The 14,104-nt window shown below is 53.1% G+C and overlaps 6 protein-coding genes across 6 annotated transcripts; 4 read left to right on the top strand and 2 right to left on the bottom strand.

Moving 5' to 3' along the window:
- The first annotated feature begins 277 nt into the window (after positions 1-277).
- On the top strand, positions 278-2,574 carry PV07_00343 (uncharacterized protein). The gene is made up of 3 exons (XM_016386785.1): positions 278-736; positions 866-2,089; positions 2,146-2,574. The coding sequence occupies exons 1-3, from the start codon at positions 668-670 to the stop codon at positions 2,323-2,325; spliced, it is 1,473 nt and encodes a 490-aa protein (XP_016253713.1). The 5' UTR covers positions 278-667; the 3' UTR covers positions 2,326-2,574.
- PV07_00342 (uncharacterized protein) lies at positions 2,408-3,887 on the bottom strand. Its single transcript, XM_016386784.1, has 2 exons — positions 3,755-3,887; positions 2,408-3,615 (listed from the first exon to the last, which is right to left on the bottom strand). Exons 1-2 carry the CDS (start codon positions 3,791-3,793, stop codon positions 3,235-3,237), a joined length of 420 nt encoding a protein of 139 aa, XP_016253712.1. The 5' UTR covers positions 3,794-3,887; the 3' UTR covers positions 2,408-3,234.
- A 212-nt stretch (positions 3,888-4,099) lies between these two features.
- PV07_00341 (uncharacterized protein) lies at positions 4,100-7,089 on the bottom strand. The gene is made up of 3 exons (XM_016386783.1): positions 5,777-7,089; positions 5,364-5,721; positions 4,100-5,294 (listed from the first exon to the last, which is right to left on the bottom strand). The coding sequence occupies exons 1-3, from the start codon at positions 6,238-6,240 to the stop codon at positions 4,323-4,325; spliced, it is 1,794 nt and encodes a 597-aa protein (XP_016253711.1). The 5' UTR covers positions 6,241-7,089; the 3' UTR covers positions 4,100-4,322.
- A 135-nt stretch (positions 7,090-7,224) lies between these two features.
- Positions 7,225-9,528, top strand: PV07_00340 (uncharacterized protein). Its single transcript, XM_016386782.1, has 2 exons — positions 7,225-7,897; positions 8,006-9,528. Exons 1-2 carry the CDS (start codon positions 7,408-7,410, stop codon positions 8,650-8,652), a joined length of 1,137 nt encoding a protein of 378 aa, XP_016253710.1. The 5' UTR covers positions 7,225-7,407; the 3' UTR covers positions 8,653-9,528.
- Positions 9,529-9,652: 124 nt separating this feature from the next.
- Positions 9,653-10,589, top strand: PV07_00339 (uncharacterized protein). Its single transcript, XM_016386781.1, has one exon. The coding sequence runs from the start codon at positions 10,080-10,082 to the stop codon at positions 10,350-10,352; it is 273 nt and encodes a 90-aa protein (XP_016253709.1). The 5' UTR covers positions 9,653-10,079; the 3' UTR covers positions 10,353-10,589.
- Positions 10,590-11,121: 532 nt separating this feature from the next.
- PV07_00338 (vacuolar protein 8) lies at positions 11,122-13,913 on the top strand. Its single transcript, XM_016386780.1, has 6 exons — positions 11,122-11,621; positions 11,678-11,763; positions 11,817-11,937; positions 11,989-12,102; positions 12,154-12,399; positions 12,451-13,913. The coding sequence occupies exons 1-6, from the start codon at positions 11,582-11,584 to the stop codon at positions 13,530-13,532; spliced, it is 1,689 nt and encodes a 562-aa protein (XP_016253708.1). The 5' UTR covers positions 11,122-11,581; the 3' UTR covers positions 13,533-13,913.
- Positions 13,914-14,104: the final 191 nt, after the last annotated feature.

Genomic DNA, 14,104 nt, shown 5'->3' with positions numbered 1-14,104 from the left:
AGAGTGGCGGCAACAGTGACAATTCACAGGTGATATGAGAAGCGCAGGCGGATTTATGAGCGGCCTTAAGAGCCGCTATCAACAAGGAGGAGTGGCAAATGGGCCCTCGCCCTCGAAGCGCACGCAGCCTGCACCACCAAACACAACCAAAGTCAACCAAAAACCACCAAAAACCACAGTGACGGCACCAGGTACCGCCTAAGGCCCCGCCTATGCCCAAGCCCAAGGTCCAGGGAAACCCCCCAAACCCAAACCATCCTTTATCGCCATTATTATTATTTGCCTTGTTCCAACCTTTTGCAAACCCGCAGGTGGCCATTTTCAAAGCCAGGCATTTGCCCTTCGCCCTCATTCTCCTTGCTTCTGTCCCTTCGATTTGTCCTGCATCTGTCAAGTCGCTCTCACCCGTCACAGCGGCATCCATCCGGCGTCAAGTTCTTGGTCGGCCTATTGTTCCCACTTCGCTGGCTCCGTGGTTGGCGAGGGTTTGGCGTTCGTGCCCGCAGGACATTCAAATCGTACCTGACTACCACCTACCTACCTCCTCGACCTCTCGACTTCTCAACATCCCGCCCGACCATTCCCTACAACGCCCTCACCTCAACTTCTCTCCCCCATGACATTTTCGACCCGAGAGCCATAGTCTGCCCTCGCAGGCGCCTTGATCATGCCTCCCGCAGGCACTCTTGCTTTGAGCAGTTTCTTGAATTCGGCGTCGGCCTCCTCCAGTCGAAAGGTACGTCCTCGGCTTTCGCTCTCTCTCTCTCTCTCACACACACACACACAGCTGATGGTTCACATTCTACTCACTTACTCATGTCATATGATTTGGATCGGAAAAGCAAGATTCTGACTGCAGCCACAGAGATCTCATGAAGAGATAACCCGATCACAAAGTCGAAGTGCTACCCCCGACCACGTACCGTCCAAGCGCCGCCGCATCAATTACCAACCAACAAACTATCACCCAACGCCGGAGCCTTCTCGAGACTCGACACCACCATACCCAGAATCAACAATACGGTTTGAAGGCGACGGCTTTGACTACCGGAGACCGACCATGCCTACACAAGCTCATCTAGCAACTGCTACCCCTGCCCCGCACGATGTCACGATCGATCTCACTGCGGACAGTGACAGCGATGACACTTCCACTGCTTCAGATTCCTCTCTACAACCGAACTTGAGGCAAGTGTCTAGCCAACCCGCCCCGCGAAGTCACTCGCGAACACTACTCGTCAGAACCTGGATGGCAGTATCACAGCAACAGCAAATAGTCCAACAGGAGCAAGAGATGGTACGGAGACGCCGAGAGAGTGCACAGAGACGACGACAACAACAACTTGAGCAGACGCGACGACAACCTGCCGAGGGACAACAAGAGCTTGAACAGAGACAACAAGAACGACATGTCCGTGCTCCGCCTTTTGGCCAGAGACCACAAAATGACCCCCCCGAGATCATTGATCTTTCAGACACTGACGATTCGGATTCGGATTTCGATATGGATGACTTTGAAGTATCGATCGACATGGAGACGCTCAGATCTGGATCCGTCTCCCCTGAACCCGCAAGCCCAGAAGTCGAGTTTGTTGAGGAGAGGCGTGTTCCACAGGCTCAGCGTCAGGAAGCAGCAGTCCAAGCGAATGTCGGTGCCAACGCTCCTCGCACCGACAGAGGTGCACTCGGATATTTCCCAGAGATCCTGAGGAGGTCGACACAGTTCTTGTTTGGGGACATGCAACATATCGCCCCAGGCTACGGCGAAGGGCTTCTGGATCGCTTGGATGGAGTCCCGCCTCGTGGCCACAATGGACGGCACGCCAACGACGGTGGCGACGCTTTCATCATCAACCTGGACTACAGACAACCCGCCTTTGCTCTGGCTCCTTTTGATGTCTTTGACCGCGGCTCTGAAACCCCCCAAGTAGTGCCTGAACCTTATAAAGGGCCTCCAGCAGCTAAGGAGGGGTTTATTCGGACCTTCGGAGAGGAAGATGTCATACTGTGTCCGATGTGCGGCGACGAATTAGCGGTCGGCAATGCGGACGTCAAGAAACAGGTCTGGGTGGTGAAGAGTTGTGGACACGTAAGTGATTCGAAACCAAGCCAGATGTTCGTTCTGTTCTAACCCAGAATTTTTAGGTCTATTGCGGCGAATGTGCCGTCAACCGGTCAAAGTCGAAAGTATCAAAGAAAGGCAAAGGCAAAGAGCCTGAAAAGAAGCTGGAATCGTCCCGGTCGGTGCCATTTACGGTATGCAACGTCGATGGTTGTACCAGCAAGGTCGTCAGCAAGACCGCCATGTTCCCCATTTACCTGTGATCGGACGCCCCAAATTGGCCGGATGCGGCCACTGAGTGGCAGATGCAGCCAGACGTCGACCCAGCCAATGACGAGATGAATCTTTTAATGAAGGATCGAGGAGTTTTTATCATTCCAATGACAATTCAACGTTCATGATGGGGGTCGGTGCATAGATATCAGAGTCGAATCAGCCAGAGCACGCTTTAGATGCCCTCTGAATGCATTTGTAACTATTGGTCATATGTGGTAAATCAAGTGATGTTCGCCAGCAATGTCCCTATGCTTCGTCGCGGGTTCTTCAACCACTGACTGGATCATCTCTGGTCGACAAAAAAACAGCTTTACTCGACAAATTTGGTTGTGTTCGAAGCTTGTCTGGGGGAAATTGAAGCTTGAATTTGTCGCGTCGCTCGCAGCGACTCGATATTCCCGTACCTTCGTCGAGTCTCACCCACTGAGATCTCAAACGTCTTCCAATTGCCGGCATCGGCTTTCGGTTTCGGATTATGGGTCATAACGGCGACCGTCCCAGCGTCAAAGGGCCACGGTTTTTGTAATCTTTCCCGAACACGAGCCTGTGTTGGCTTGTTCAATGCTTCTCCTCGCTCTTCGAAAGATGTAGACCGCGAGACTCGTCCAATTGTTTTGCCAATATGTGATGACCGTCCCTCGTCGGCGTCGTGGTGTAACACTTTGTCCTGTACCCATTATCTGACGCGCAGGGCAACGCTTTTCTCCCTGTTCGCTTGACCTTTTCGCCGTTCCCCATCTCTTCGAGCCGCCCTCCTCCTTTGCAACGACGAGAGGACACAAGATGAGCCCATATTGCCGATCCCTCCCAAAGTCCCCTCGTCCGGCCTCCAAGTGGCTCGAAGCTCGAAGCTCGAAGCTCGAAGGTCAAGCACCAGGTCTCCCCAAAAGAGCTGCTCAAATCCGCTTGATGCCTCCGTGCATGGGACTCCACATGCCCCTGACGGCCTCGTTGGCGCTGACAACCTTCCTGCCCTTGACCAGGACGTTCCTCTCGCCCGAGTTGCCGAGCAGGAACTCGGCCTTCTCCAGCACCTGTTCGCGGGCCATGTTCTTGACGCAGATGGCCTTGGACCGCCCGTTGCAGTACTGCGCCTTGAGGACCGGGTGGCGGTTCGGGCGCGGCGAGATCCGGAACTCCACGCTCGGGTAGCGGTGCGTGAGCGACGAGAAGGCCGGCGACGCGAGCAGCGACTTCAGCCCCGTCGACGACGCCCAGTGGTCCGAGTACGTCAGGTGCAGGCGCGTGCACTGCAGGATGTAGGCGCCTATGCCGTTCTGTGCGGGTTGAGTCAGCCTACGTGAGAGTTTGAGGAAATGGTGGGGGGATCAGATAGATGGATGGATTGCTGGGCATGATTTGGATCGTGCATGGATTGGGGGAGAGCACTTGAGAAAACGCAGCGTAGAGACTTACTCGTGCCGTTGACACGGTCTTGAGCCCTTGCACACCCATGGCTAGAGGCCCGAGGAGATGTAGGTCGTGCGCACACACAGAGCGTGGCCCGTGAATGGGGGTGAGAGCACAAGATATTTAGGTAGCCTTTCCAATTGAAAAGTTCGGGGAAAGAAGCTCTTCCAGGAATAATTCGCAGACAACGAACAGCAGAGGCGGAAGGCTTTGGCGCTAACCTGATAGGGAGTGGTTTAGCCTCGCCGCAAATGCAGCCAATGAATGACGAGGGCTCTTTGTGATGTGCAAGGCTGGTCATTTGCAAACGCAAAACGAGCTGTGATATATTAAGCAGGAGTAGAACGAGCAGCGGTTGCAATATTCGCCGATAATATACACTAGATATCGGGCTACGATATTGTTGGTACGGAAAGACGGTCAGATACATTAACGCCCGCAGGCAGGTCCATGTCCACAGCCTTGTCATTCGGCCGTTGTATCAACCACCACTGTCCAGATCATGATATCCATTCTCTCTTAGAGCCGTGGCAGAATACAGAGCAACGTCTCCAGCAACAGTTTCGACACCTCATCAAGTCCGACAGATCCTCCCTGAAGATTCTCCCACCGCACCCTCTACACCTGCCTGGCCAACGACCTCCCAGCCATCCGTGTGACCCACGCAGGGCACACACCAGAATACGCTCTTGGGATCCCAATACCTCTTCAACTGCAGCAGTCTCGGGTAGTTTGACCCCCAGAATGTCTCCTGCCAGTTCGGCTCAGTTGGGTCTGCTTCGTTCACGTACGCTCCCATATTGGGTGCCAGTTCGCGAAGGGCTTCTGTCTCAACCTCGCGAAGCTGTGTGGTCGCCGCAATTTTTGCGGTCTCGTTCAGAAATGCCCACGATCGTGGGAGCACGATGTGCGCGTATGCCTTGCGCCAGGCGGGCAAGACTGAGTTACTCCCTCCCGGGATTCCGTTCTTGACGGTCTTTACGCCCTTGCCTGCCACGACGTGGCCCAGGATCGGATACTGGGGGATTGGACTTGTCTGCTTGAAGAGTCTCTTCAACTTTGCTGGGTCAGTCTTGAGTGCAGCCCGGTCAAAAAGGCGAGACCCCAGCCGGACTTCTGACCCTACACTCTGAGGCGTAACGAATGCAAGCCAGAATTTGGTGAAGTCCGGCACTGGTGCAGACACATTGCTAACAAAGATCGCGTCCGTCCAGTTGTACGCGTTCTTCTGAATCGTCTGTTCCATGGGTGCCAAGATGTGCTGGGTTTCTTCGACAGACTTGTTCGGAGCGAACCAGAAGCCGGAGACCGAGCCCATACGTGCGGGATCAGATTGTGACGCGCTGTTGTTGGGCGTGATGAAGTAGTAACCCATGATACCGGCGTCCGAGAGCTCAGGCAATTGGTTGTGGAAGTATGCTACCAGAGACCAGAATGTATCACTGTTCGCAGTGGTGTTGTAGCTGAATGTATACACCGCCGCAGGGAGGACTGGATATGCTCGGACAGTGACAGAGAGGAGGACTGCGAAGGTGGAACCGCCGCCCTAGACACGGGTATTGATAGTTAGATGTCCTGTCGTATAGACATACGAATCTAGTCTGAGGAGACTTACACCTCGCATTGCCCAGAAGAGACCAGGAAATGAATCTTCGTTGATAGTCAGATGTGTCCCATTGGCGGTGACAACATCCATCTCAAGGACTTGATCTGCCCCCAGGCCGTAGACGGCGCTGATCGGAGAGTGTCCAGCCCCAGTAACCCACCCACCAATGCCGACATTGGGATCCGCACCACCGACTAGGGTTAGGTTGTATGAGGAAATGGCTTGGTAGATTTCGCCAAAACGCATGCCAGCGGCAATCTTGACAGAAGCAACACCCCCGTACCGCTTCGCGCGAGAATCTCCCATTGTGACGTTGACGCCACGGATGTTGTGCGTCCAAATTGAGAGAGAGCTTCGGCCAGAGGACCTGTCCACTGCGTCAGTATGATAAGATCTTCAACGATATATCGTTAAGTCTGTACCGTCCTAGAAAGTCATGGCCCGTCCCTTTAACAATCAGCCTAACACCAGTCTTGTAAGCAAATCGGCAAGCGGCTTGGACATCAGCCGTGTTGGTGGCATTGACCACATAGGCTGGGAGGAGTGCCGTAGAACATGGGGCTCGAGGATCCGGGAGGCAAGAGTCATCGTTGTAGTCGGTCGTGAAGGGGTCCTCGGCATGAAAGGACGAATTGCTCCACTGGGCGAGCACCTGACCACAGGCCTGCGCGTTGTACACCGAACTGTTGGTCTGACAGACCAAGCCCGGAGGCACAGGAGCGATGAGGCGGCCCGAGACGGAGTTGTTCAAAGCGTGCCAGTCAGAGGCGGAGGGCCAACCTGGCGAACCTACAACAGGTTTGCAGTATTGCTGAGGGGCTGCTTGAGTCGTGCCACCAAGCAAGAGAAAGCAGCAGACGCTTGTGAGACTGATTTTGCTCTTCATGATGCCAGAATGCTTTATGATGAGACGCCAGAAGATGATAGCACGAGGGGGAGGAAGCAGCTTCGATATAAATACCGTCGAGCGCTGTTCCTTCCCCGCAGGTTTAAAGAAGCTGCCTGAGAAGCATCCGCATATTCTGAAATAGAGACCAGTAATCTTTTGCCGAGTAATCCAGGATCGTCGAACTCAACTGTCGAGTTAATCTCGATCAGGAAGATTCTGCGGAAAATAGCATCAGCCCAGCTCTGATGCAAGAGCTTTCTGGACGAGCTCGGGAGACGTCCCTATGCGATGTCTGCCAAGATTTGTAAGGCAATCCGCAAGGCTGTTTTCACTCTTGTTGTGGGGAAGAGTCTATAAATGATCACTGAGAAGAAGCGACGTCGGTGCATCGGATCGACGCCCAAGATACGAATACGTTTTGCTCGCATCCCGAGTCGCCCAGAGAGAAGCGAACACGACGTGGGGCTGGTGACTGTGGCGCAATTTTGGTATATAATGTCACGTGTGGGTGGCGGTGCACCAATCCAAGGTTGTTGAGATCAAACAGCATCGCAGCGCAGGAAATCACTGTTGCCTGATGGATCGACCGTGCGGCGCCATCACCGATAGGTGCTCGGGGATGTATGTGTATGGCTTGGGCGTCACTCATGAATCGCTAGTCCTATTACTCGTAAATGGTGGATTCATGATTGATGACGGGGTCAGGGGCCGTAGGTAGGCATTTCGCAGGGGGTCGCAGTTCCACTAGATCGGCCATACCAGAGCATACAGTAGCACCAAGGCATCTGAGATAGTAACCTAATCCCAGATACTCACCTGCCTCTGTGCTGTGCAGTAGGTATGGAGGCTACATGGCGCGTGAGAGTCGTGGCGACGGTCTGGTCAACTGTGGCTGTTGAATATTGACGTGGCACTAAACTGTTCTTGGATCTAGGATCTTCCCCTGGGGCAGTTCAGGAAATAACAATTTCACTTCCGCATCGATCGCGCTGTGAATTCAGCTTCCTTCAACCCTTTGTCTGCATATCCTTCTCTTCCTTTACCGCTGCCTCTGTAATTTTACTTAAAACTCGGCGCATTTGTGTTCTTTTCTCTTCTTTCCCCTTGCGCATTGATGACTCTCGTGCATCCCTCCAGAAAAGCTTCTTCCGGCGTGGCACGAAGATGACGGACAAACTCCCTCCCAATCTCCTTGCTTTGTTCCAACCCCGACCTCCCCTCCGCTACATTCCTCCTCAAGACACCGCTCCGGACGAGAAAGCTCTCAAGCAATCGCAGCTATCTGGTGTGGCCGCGTATCTTCCGCAGCTAGAGGAGTACAAGACAACCGACGAGTATGAAGCCACCGAGTCATGGCTGCAACAGCGCGATCGCAAGAGACTCGAGAAGAAGCTACTTCAGCAAGAGATTGAGAAGCCTGATTTTCAGGGCTACAGACCAAACGAAGATCCCAAGATCAAGGGCGATGCTGTCAAAACGCTGTTTGTCGGCCGTCTGAGCTATGATGCGAAAGAAGCGGACCTGGAGCGTGAGTTCGGCAGGTTCGGTCCGATCGAGAGAATCAGAATCGTCAAGGATGAGACCACGCCGAAAGCCAAAAAGCCTCATAGGGGTTACGCTTTCATTGTCTACGAAAGAGAAAAGGATATGCGAGGTACTTTCTTCTATGCAAACCCCTCTGCCCTTGACCCTTCTTTCCACACCAGAGATTCAATGGTAAGATGTCATGGAACTGACCTCGAGATTCCTTACAACTTTACAGCTGCCTACAAAGAGACAGACGGCCTACGCATAAAAGACCGAAGAGTTGTTGTCGATGTTGAGCGTGGCCGCATGGTCCCAGGTTGGAGACCAAGAAGATTTGGCGGAGGCCTCGGTGGACGAGGATATACCAAGCAAGTTCCTGCAAAGCCCACATTCGGACCCCCCGGTGGGTATGGTGGTGGTGGTGGATTCAGAGGTGGCTTTGGCAGTCGTGGTGGTGGCTTCCGTGGCGGGTTTCGCGGCGATCGAGGAGGCTTTGGTGGGCGAGGTGGCATTGGCTACCAAGGAGGAGGCGGCTTCGGCGGACGACAAGGCTACCAGAATGGACCTCCTCCCCCCAATGCGCCTAGCGGACCTGGTGGGAGAGGCGGCTATGGTGGAGGCTATGACGACCGGCGAAATGGATACGGTGGAGGCAGGGACCAACGCGGCGCAACTGGCAGCAACACCGATCCCCTCGGAGGACGAGATCGTGGATATGACAATCGAGACCGCGACCGTGACCGAGATCGTGACCGAGACCGAGACCGCGATCGAGACCGTGACCGATACGGAAGCAGCAGGCGTGAAGACGACTATGGCTCGAGAAAACGATACCACGAGAATGACGGGTACGACGATCCCAGACAGCGCAGAAGGTATTGAGCCTCCTCGTCCCGTGATTTGTATTGTGTGCAACCTTTCTATCACCTTTATGGCTGGTCGCGGGTGGGTATCTTCATGCTCAACGTCTTCAAACAAACTGTGGAGTTTCAGTCAGCCTCTTGTCCCTTTGCATTCGCGCCACCGTGGTAAGGAGACACTTGTTACTCGGGTCTTGCGCATTTCGGCCTCGGTCAAATGAGAAAAACGCAAAAGTGACACTCCCTCTCTCGAGATGGTCGATAATCAGCAGTCTGTCAGCCACCGTTGGCTCGAACAGTGGCCGACTGGGTGGTAAGATCCTATGAGGGCCCCGGAAATGTTGGATCCGAAATCTGGGGAATCCCAGAGCGATCAACGAGGCGTAATGCAGTTCGAATCCTTAATGAAGGCGGATGTCCTCCGTCTGGAACTTGTTTTATCATCAGCATTCCTCCTGGCAGCGGTCAGGTCGGGTAAGGGAGACATTGTTGTAACATAATTCTTATGAGACATATAGCAGCAATGACGCTTGAAGTTGATTGAGGTCAGCTTCTACCAGTTGTTGGGAGAGCCCAGGTTTCAGAAGACTTGTCCCACCGCAATGAAGAGATGGATGGCCCCTGAGGCAGTCAGTCGACATAGGCACCGCTTGGAAGCGGGGGCTGATCGCAGCACAGTCGTATGACAGCCATGGCGCCTAGGAACTATTGATGGCAAGCACTCTGCCCCGAGGTCGTATATGCTGTGGTAATGGAATGGCACGACATGAAGGGGGCAGATGTCACTTCACGTCGCCCTCCCACAACTGGCACATCCCATTGCTAAACGCCTTCGACGCCAGCTCCACGCCCTCCGACTGGCCCACAGACGCTTTCCCTCTAAGTTCCTAGTTAATCAGAATTTTTACAGAGAATTTTCAGGCCTGTGACTGGCTAGGGCGCTCATGACAAACCGAATTCCTCTAAAAGCAGGTCGACACGCGCTTTTCTTGTACGTGACACATGGATATCCGCTAACGACAACCGCACACGCCCTGGGGCACCATGCTCCCACGGGCGTATTCAACATCAATCGTGATTGGAGAACGAGTTGTGACTTTGTTTCCATTTCCTAGACAACAGTTAGGGGGATTTGAGATTCATCGTGGGTATATGATGAAACCCCCCAGGGTGGCTTCAATCCCGACGTTTGAGAGGTGAGTCGATGAGAAATTTTGTTTCTCCGTCTAGGGGTCAAATGGTTCTTATATAAACCCACGCATCGACTGGCCGAAGGCGAGTGACTCGTTCTGTATCAAAGTCTGTCAAAGCACAAGAAGTAATCACATTCTTATCCTCGCCACAAACATCTACTTGACCCATCCAAAGCCATATTTGCTCGTATCAGAAATACATCATATCAACCTACCACCACCAAACGAGCCAAACATTCCCTACGAATCCATCAACATGCTCTACGCAGGATACTACAACCTCACCCAAGCTGAGAAGAATAGCTCGGCTACTTCGTCCCGTCGGATCTCCCAAGAATCCACCTCCAGCCACTCGTCCAAGACATCGCAAAAGATCAAGTCCTCCATCAAGAACGCCCTCGATCAGCTTCGACCAACCACTGAGACATTGACGCCGGCGGGCATCTACTCGCCCGTCATCAAGCAAGGCTCGCTGTTTAGCCGCAAGCATAGCCCGGCTGAGGTCAGAGTCGAGACGCCAAAAGCATAGACACGCCATAACAGCAACGAATCTCCTTACTTTGATTAAGACTACAACAACTGGCATGACCAATACATGATAGGATTTATGAGGATAGCATCGTCGGCTGATTGGGCCAGCGTCCTTGCAATTTTTGCGAGCAGGAGGAGGAAGGAAATGGCATAGCATATAACATAGCCTGAGCCGGAGAGCTGAAGGAGGATACTTATAGTACACCGCTTTAATGCCTAACAGTTTCCTCTCTTGTTCTTGGTGATCTTCTGCTCCCTGCCTACTCTATTCAAAAATTTTGTCCTTGTCCAACCGATGACGTCGCAAAGCATGTGAAAGGTTTATTGGCGGTGAGGGTTACGAGCATTCGCGGGTATCTCGACAGTTGGATGTTTTCTTTTGAAGAAGCTGTAGGTGCGAGGCGGTCGGATCAGAGCACTGAGGCATCCTGTCAACTCGACGCAGGTTGGATGGCAATAGGTGTCGCAGAAGACTCTATGGTCTGCTGAAAATGCGAGGGCGATGGAAATATCCGAGAATGTAGGGGAAGATCGGGTTGAAGATGTAAGCGGTTGGCTCTCCTCCAGTTCCGGGGGGCATCCGCATCGGCGGCACCAGCCTAACAGTGTCCGCCTTCGGGGCTTAGGCGCTTCTAGGAAGCCTACAAGCACCTAGGTATCTGATGCAGCGCCAATAGCCATCCGGCCTGCGCTAACCACCCGCCACGGCACACGCTGCGTCTGCAGCTTCCTCAACTCGTGCACTTCCGCCAAAACTCCATGTTGACCACCTTCACACCACCATCACCACCTCCACTAGCAATTGCCATTCCCTCCTGCGACTGCTCGCTCCTTGAGACCGGGTCACACGCCACACACACTTCCTCTGCTCCGGGAGTTCTCGTTGCTCTTGCCTGCATACGAACCCCGGTGCTGAATTGGAACTTGCACCTGCAGGTCGCGCAGTGACGCCGTGCCTGTCGCTGCAGCATTGCCTGCGTCAGCGAATCCGAGCCGAGTCCAAAAGCTTCCCTCATCTTAACATAATAGATATCGGGAGCCTCGCCAGCATCGTTCAAAGGTTGCATCACAATCGGCATCAGCATGACCATCAGATGAGCCTTTCACACGCAACCTCTCCTTCACCCGCTAAAGCATCAGCACACATTCCCGCCTCGTCGCAATTCCCTTGATCAACAACAGCACCACCCTCGACCGCTTCGTCCCCTTCGGGGCCCACGCCTCGAGATGGGCAACGTACTGTCGGCTTGCTGCAAAAGCTGCCAAGGTCTGTCTTAGCTGCGTTCCCCGAACATGCCTGAATACTGACCTCGGTCGTTTCAGGTCGGAACAAGGATAACCTCTACGAGCCTGCCCTCGCAGACAGCGAACGAGAAGCCGTTGCGGACCTTCTCCAATACCTCGAGAATGTACGTTCCCAGACGCCCTATACTATGAAGAGTCGAGGCCTGACAGATCACAGCGAGGAGAGACAGATTTCTTTTCCGGAGAACCCTTACGAGCATTGAGCACTCTTGTTTATTCGGATAATGTTGACCTACAACGGAGTGCCAGCCTGACATTTGCCGAGATTACGGAGCGAGGTTTGTAGACAAGAGACAGGCAATCCGAATACAAACTAATGGTTGTTGCAGATGTGAGAGAGGTCGACCGAGACACCCTAGAACCCATCCTCTTCCTCCTTCAAAACCCCGACATTGAAGTACAACGAGCTGCCAGTGCAGCCTTGGGCAATCTTGCCGTGAATCGTACGCTCCCGCCCATCAATCCCGTTGACCTCTGCTGACTGACCTGTCTAGCGGAAAACAAGGTCGCTATTGTCCAGCTCGGCGGATTACCTCCACTCATTCGACAGATGATGTCTCCTAATGTCGAGGTTCAGTGCAATGCTGTCGGCTGCATTACCAATCTTGCTACCCATGAAGATAACAAGGCCAAAATCGCAAGGTCAGGAGCCTTAGGTCCATTGACAAGGCTGGCAAAGTCCAAAGATATGCGAGTCCAGAGGAATGCAACTGGCGCGTTGCTCAACATGACACATTCTGGTAGGCATGAATATGTCGCTTCACAGTCGTTGTCGTGCTAACTTTACACAGATGATAACAGACAACAACTCGTCAATGCCGGAGCCATTCCGGTGCTCGTTCAACTGCTTCAGTCGCCTGATATGGATGTCCAATATTACTGCACCACAGCTCTGAGCAACATCGCCGTCGACGCATCCAACAGAAAGAAACTTGCCCAGACCGAACCACGCCTTGTCCAATCACTGGTCCAGTTAATGGACTCGGGCACTCCCAAGGTCCAGTGTCAGGCCGCACTGGCTCTCCGAAACTTGGCATCCGATGAAAAGTACCAACTGGAGATTGTTCGAGCTAGAGGCTTGCAGCCACTCCTTCGTCTGCTTCAGTCTTCATATCTACCACTTATCCTCTCCGCTGTCGCCTGCATCCGCAATATTTCGATTCACCCTCTGAATGAATCGCCCATCATTGATGCGGGCTTTCTTAAACCCCTGGTGGATCTTCTCGGCTCTACCGATAATGAGGAGATCCAATGCCATGCCATTTCGACTTTGCGGAATCTTGCTGCAAGCTCGGACCGCAACAAGCAACTTGTCTTGGAGGCGGGGGCAGTTCAGAAATGCAAGGATCTCGTTCTGCATGTCCCATTGAGTGTACAGTCTGAGATGACGGCTTGCATCGCCGTGTTGGCCCTGAGCGACGAACTCAAGACACATCTGCTCAACATGGGAGTTTTCGATGTCTTGATTCCCCTGACCGATTCGGAAAGCATCGAAGTCCAAGGGAACAGTGCCGCTGCCCTGGGCAATTTGTCTTCCAAGGTTGGCGACTATTCGATTTTTGTTCGCGATTGGACCGAGCCAAATGGTGGCATTCACGGATATCTCAAGCGTTTTTTGTGCAGTGGTGATCCCACATTTCAACATATTGCCATCTGGACGTTGCTGCAACTGCTGGAATCGGACGACAAAAAGCTTGTCAGTTTGGTCGCCAAATCCGAAGACATCATTCAGATGGTCAAGACGATTGCCGACAAACATGTCGAATCCGATGATGAGGAAGGCGAAGAGGGTGAGGGCGAGGTGATAGCTCTTGCTCAAAGATCCCTGGAATTGCTTGGTAAAGGCCCGAAGCAAACCTTGGTGGAAGGGTGAACGCGAGCTGGCTGGAGGGTTGTTCTTTGTTTGAGACCTCTTGATATTAACATATACCCCTTTTACACGGAATTGCAACGAAAAAAGGGCTGCCACTGGGCATGGGCACGCAAAGTTGTGCATCGCGGTGTGCAGGGAGCATAGCGAGGCGTTGAGGGCGTGATTGTCACTGCTTGTGGAAGAGAATGGGGGCCTTCAAACGGGAAAGGAGCACTGTAGGTATTGATGCGACGTCAATACCTTTTACTTATCTTTTGACGGGAGATTCTGCAGTTCTTTCGTTGTTTGTCCTTGTGGTAGCGGGAACAGACGAAAGCGAAAGCACGGGCAGGTTACGCCATTTCATTCTAGCCTCAATGCATTAATTGTACACCTTTGGAATCTGCAGGCGCGTGTTTCTGGACACAGGACGCTGGTAGAGCACGATCACGCAACAGTCATTTTGATTGACGTCGATGTCTCCTCCCCTATTATTCTTTCCGAGTCATCCAAAGCATTGTATCAAGGACGTCGGACCTGGATGATAGGAGGAGTCCGTTCCCCCCCGAAGCCCCAAGCCCACCGTATCTACT

The sequence above is a fragment of the Cladophialophora immunda genome (assembly GCF_000835495.1).
Source record: "Cladophialophora immunda strain CBS 83496 unplaced genomic scaffold supercont1.1, whole genome shotgun sequence".
Taxonomy (NCBI): Eukaryota; Fungi; Ascomycota; class Eurotiomycetes; order Chaetothyriales; family Herpotrichiellaceae; genus Cladophialophora; species Cladophialophora immunda.
This window is presented reverse-complemented; position numbering and strand designations above follow the sequence as displayed.

Coding starts and splice junctions, on each gene's coding strand:
- PV07_00343 (XM_016386785.1), top strand. CDS start 668: ATGCCTCCCGCAGGCACTCTTGCTTTGAGCAGTTTCTTGAATTCGGCG. Junction 737..865: donor CGGCCTCCTCCAGTCGAAAG/GTACGTCCTCGG, acceptor CTGCAGCCACAG/AGATCTCATGAAGAGATAAC. Junction 2,090..2,145: donor TGGTGAAGAGTTGTGGACAC/GTAAGTGATTCG, acceptor CAGAATTTTTAG/GTCTATTGCGGCGAATGTGC.
- PV07_00342 (XM_016386784.1), bottom strand. CDS start 3,793: ATGGGTGTGCAAGGGCTCAAGACCGTGTCAACGGCACGA. Junction 3,616..3,754: donor AGACCGTGTCAACGGCACGA/GTAAGTCTCTAC, acceptor CAACCCGCACAG/AACGGCATAGGCGCCTACAT.
- PV07_00341 (XM_016386783.1), bottom strand. CDS start 6,240: ATGAAGAGCAAAATCAGTCTCACAAGCGTCTGCTGCTTTCTCTTGCTT. Junction 5,722..5,776: donor GGCCATGACTTTCTAGGACG/GTACAGACTTAA, acceptor CGCAGTGGACAG/GTCCTCTGGCCGAAGCTCTC. Junction 5,295..5,363: donor TCTTCTGGGCAATGCGAGGT/GTAAGTCTCCTC, acceptor ACCCGTGTCTAG/GGCGGCGGTTCCACCTTCGC.
- PV07_00340 (XM_016386782.1), top strand. CDS start 7,408: ATGACGGACAAACTCCCTCCCAATCTCCTTGCTTTGTTCCAACCCCGA. Junction 7,898..8,005: donor AAGAGAAAAGGATATGCGAG/GTACTTTCTTCT, acceptor ACAACTTTACAG/CTGCCTACAAAGAGACAGAC.
- PV07_00339 (XM_016386781.1), top strand. CDS start 10,080: ATGCTCTACGCAGGATACTACAACCTCACCCAAGCTGAGAAGAATAGC.
- PV07_00338 (XM_016386780.1), top strand. CDS start 11,582: ATGGGCAACGTACTGTCGGCTTGCTGCAAAAGCTGCCAAG. Junction 12,103..12,153: donor GGGCAATCTTGCCGTGAATC/GTACGCTCCCGC, acceptor TGACCTGTCTAG/CGGAAAACAAGGTCGCTATT. Junction 12,400..12,450: donor GCTCAACATGACACATTCTG/GTAGGCATGAAT, acceptor AACTTTACACAG/ATGATAACAGACAACAACTC.